We start from the raw sequence: 3,864 nt of genomic DNA on the forward strand, positions 1-3,864 counted from the left end.
GGGAATTCTCGTTTCTGAGCTTCAGTGATTCCTTGAAACGGGTCACACAGAATTAGGCAAAATTGTGCATCTCAAAATAAGGGATGTTCCTCATTGTATAGAAGAAGAAACAGAAGCTCAGAGAAGACCTCTGACAGGAAGCAAGTTCTGAAGGAGGTGCTGGACACTAAAGGGCGGGACCCCCAAGTTGGGAGAGAAAGAGTTATCCTCAGAGCTCACCTACAGTGTGCCCCTGTGGGGACCCCTCCGTTAAAGCTGGGTGAGGGGCCCTACTCTCCTGGGTGACAGATGGGGCCCCATGCCCGGTCAAGGCCACACACCCAGGAGGAACCCCAGACAAGGGAACCCCAGGCAAGGCCCTGCTACACTTGGTGCCTTGGTTTCCCCTTCTGAAGCCTGAGGGATGCTGTGGCCTCCCTGAACTTAGACGTACAGGAAATCTAGCCGGGGCGGCTGACACACGTGCCCTAGATTCTTGGAAGGCTCAGGAAGTCGGAAGCTCCAGGCCTAGGGTGAGGTGCCAGGCTTGGGTGGAACCCCTGGCATACAGCCCTCCGCCCCCAGGGACTGAGGGATGGCAGAGCCCCCCCCGCGGGCCCCTCCTTACTATCAAAGTAGCTGGTATCATCCTCGGCCTCAAGCTGGGGCACGAACTCGGCTTTGTGTCGAAGAAGCCCCGCCCAGTCCAGGCCCAGGAAAAACGGGTGCTGCTTCACCTCGTGGGTGCCACCTGCAGATATGCCCGGCTGAGCCCCGCGGGTCCTCACCTCACCCGCCACACGATGCCCTCCACCCCCATCCCCACCCCCCACTGCTCATGCTGGACACAGGGTGGGGACAACACAGAACCAGAAAAATGGGCCGGGCGCGGTGGCTCACGCCTGTAATCCCAGCACTTCGGGAGGCTGAGGTGGACAGATCACTTGAGGTCAGGAGTTCGAGACCAGCCTGGCCAACATGGAGAAACCCCGTCTCTACTACTAAAAATATAAAATACAAAAATTAGCCGGGTATGGTGGTGCATGCCTGTCATCCCAGCTACTAGGCATGCTGAGGCGGGAGAATCACCTGAATCTGGGAGGCGGAGATTGCAGTGAGCCAAGATTGCACCACTGCACTCCAGTCTGGGCAACAGAACAAGATTTTGTCTCAAAAACAAAACATCGACAAGAAAACAGGAAAATGGGAACAAAATCCACTGAAATTTAGGAGCCTGGAGAGAGACCAAGCTGGGATTCAAACCCATGCCAGCACTTTGGGAGGTTGAGGTGGGCAGATCACTTGAGGTCGGGAGTTCAAGACCAGCCTGGGCAACATGGCGAATTCCTGTCTGGATGACAGACAGGGCCGGATACCCAGGAGGCCAACCAAAAATACAAAAATTAGCCAGGCATGATGGCACATGCCTGCGGGTCCTACTCGGGAGGCTGAGGTGGGAGGATCGCTTGAGCCTGGGAAGCGGAGGCTGCAGTGGGCCAAGTTGTGCCACTGCACTCCAACCTGGGTGACAGTGTGAGATCTAATCTCAGAAAAAAATAAAAAATCAAAAAGCACTAAGGCTGCCCAGGTTCCGAAGATTCTGGCCTTCTCTCTGCTGCCGTCTGGGACGGCACCGCCTAGAGAAAGCCCAGATTATAAGGTTCTCCTTCCTGGCTTCTCCCTCTTGTAAACAGCTCCAAGGAGAAGGTAACAATCCACGAACTATCACAAGACCATCACCAGGGCAAAGGCTCAGTCATGAACAGGAGCCGTAGTGGCCATGTGATGGGTGGCTGCATGAGTCTCAAAAAGTCCCTTAATGATTCACCAGGTGGCTGGGAAAACTGGGACAGTAGGATCTTCCAGGCTGGGCCTTTGACACAGGTCCTGGTGACTTCACAGCCTCATATACTTATTCAGGCTCAGTGCTCGGTGTGGGCACCAGACCCAGCTACTTTCTATTCTCTCAAGGTCTTGTGATGGTTCCTGGAGAACTCCTATGCATCCTTCAAAACCCCAGCTGCAAGCCCCCTCCTCCATGCAGCTTCCCAGGTAGAACTCTTATATACCCCAGGTGCTATCCCTCCTCCTGTTTCCTGGGTCCCAGGGCCTGAGGGAGCCACCCATCTGGGTCCCCTTCCACACTACATACCAGTGCCCAGACGGTCCAGTGGGCTCTGCCGGAGCAACCTGGTGATGAGGTCCTGGGCGTCAGCTGGAAGGGCCTCGTCCCCATCTGGCCACATGATCTCATCTAAAATGAGGGAGGAAGGAGGAGGCAGGGGTACCCCTTTCTAGTACCATCCACTACTTCCCCTCACTTCACTGTATTCCTAGCCAGTGACCTCCTCTGCCCCTTCAACATGCCAGGCTCGGGACCCGCTCCCAGGCTTCGCCACGGCTGTGCCCTGTGCTCACAGCATCTTCCGCTTTTCTGTCTCTACGGCTCCCTTTCATTCTGAGGTTCTTGCAGGTCTCTGCCCACATGTCACTTCTTTTATTTTTTGAGACAGTCTTGCTCTGTCACCCAGGCTGGAGTGCAGTGGCGGGATCTCAGTTCACTGCAACCTCCGCCTCCCGGGTTCAAGCAATTCTCCTTCCGCAGCCTCCCAAGTAGCTGGGATTACAGGTGCACACCACCACGCCCGGCTAATTTTTGTATTTTTATGTATTTATTTTTTGTGACAGAGTCTTGCTCTGTCACCCATGCTGGAGTGCAGTTACGTTATCTCGGTTGACTGCAACCTCCGCCTCCCGGGTTCAAGAGATCCATCCTTCTGCCTCAGCCTCCCAAGCAGTTGGGACTACAGGTGTGTGCCACCACGCCCAACTAAATTAGTTTTTGAAATTTTTAGTAAAGACGGGATTCACTATGTTGGCCAGGATGGTCTCAATCTCTTGACCTAGTGATCTGCCCGCCCCGGCCTCCCAAAGTGCTGGGATTACAGGCGTGAGCTACCGCGCCAGGCTAATTTTTGTATTTTCAGTCGAGATCGGGTTTCGCCATGTTGTCCAGGCTGGTCTCGATCTCCTGGCGTTATACGATCTTCCTGCCTCGGCCTCCCAAAGTGCTGGAATTACAGGTGTGAGCCACCATGCCCAGCCTCATGTCACTTCAGCGAAGCCTCTGTGACCCTATAATTAATCCAGCCACCCACCCCTCAGCACCCCACCGCCTCCCCACTGGACAGCCAACTCCCTCCCCTCGTCCTGCTTCTCCCCCAGACATCCGGGTGGGGGATCGCTGCCCAGAGCTCGGTGGGGCTGCAGCTCAACCCAGGCCCGTGGAGGGAACGCACCGCTGACCACCTGACCGAAGAGTTCCTCGGGGGTGTCTCCGAAGAAAGGCACGCAGCCCACCAGAAACTCATAGAGAACGACGCCCATGGCCCACCAGTCCACTGGCTTCCCGTAGCCCTGGCGGAAAATCACCTCGGGCGCGATGTATTCCGGCGTCCCACACACCTGGACCCAGGCAGAACGGGGAAACTGAGGCCCGTCCCCAGCCCAAGAGAGGCCCCGGGAGAGAGGAGGTGGCGTCCCAGGGCCACCCGCCCACCTGGCCGCCCACCTGCTTGTCAATGAACTCCCGAGCGTCCTTCTCGATGTGGCCTTCGTAGAGGTTGGTGGCCATGCTCATCAGGCCGATTTTGGACAGGCCGAAGTCCGTGAGCTTGATGTGGCCGAGTGAGGTGATGAGCAGGCTGTGGGCAGGCGAGGGGGTGCTCAGGGCTGGGGGGCCAGGGTGCCTGGCTGCTCCTTCTGCCCCAGACCTTGGCTCCACCTGACACGGGCAGAGCTCTGCCTCCAACTCCTGGGTCCAAGGGATCCTCCTGCCTCAGCCTCCCGAGTAGCTGGGACTTGGGACTATGGGGCACACTACCA

General features: G+C 56.8%; 1 protein-coding gene across 1 annotated transcript; it reads right to left on the reverse strand.

Annotated features, from left to right (window-relative positions):
* Positions 1 to 6: 6 nt before the first annotated feature.
* Positions 7 to 3,812, reverse strand: LOC116548030 (microtubule-associated serine/threonine-protein kinase 3-like). The gene is made up of 4 exons (XM_032273721.1): positions 3,551 to 3,812; positions 3,279 to 3,444; positions 2,132 to 2,233; positions 7 to 730 (listed from the first exon to the last, which is right to left on the reverse strand). The coding sequence occupies exons 1-4, from the start codon at positions 3,617 to 3,619 to the stop codon at positions 468 to 470; spliced, it is 600 nt and encodes a 199-aa protein (XP_032129612.1). The 5' UTR covers positions 3,620 to 3,812; the 3' UTR covers positions 7 to 467.
* Between the last annotated feature and the right edge of the window lie 52 nt (positions 3,813 to 3,864).

The sequence above is a fragment of the Sapajus apella genome, unplaced genomic scaffold, assembly GCF_009761245.1.
Source record: "Sapajus apella isolate SASKATOON/1434 unplaced genomic scaffold, GSC_monkey_1.0 scaffold6345, whole genome shotgun sequence".
Taxonomy (NCBI): Eukaryota; Metazoa; Chordata; class Mammalia; order Primates; family Cebidae; genus Sapajus; species Sapajus apella.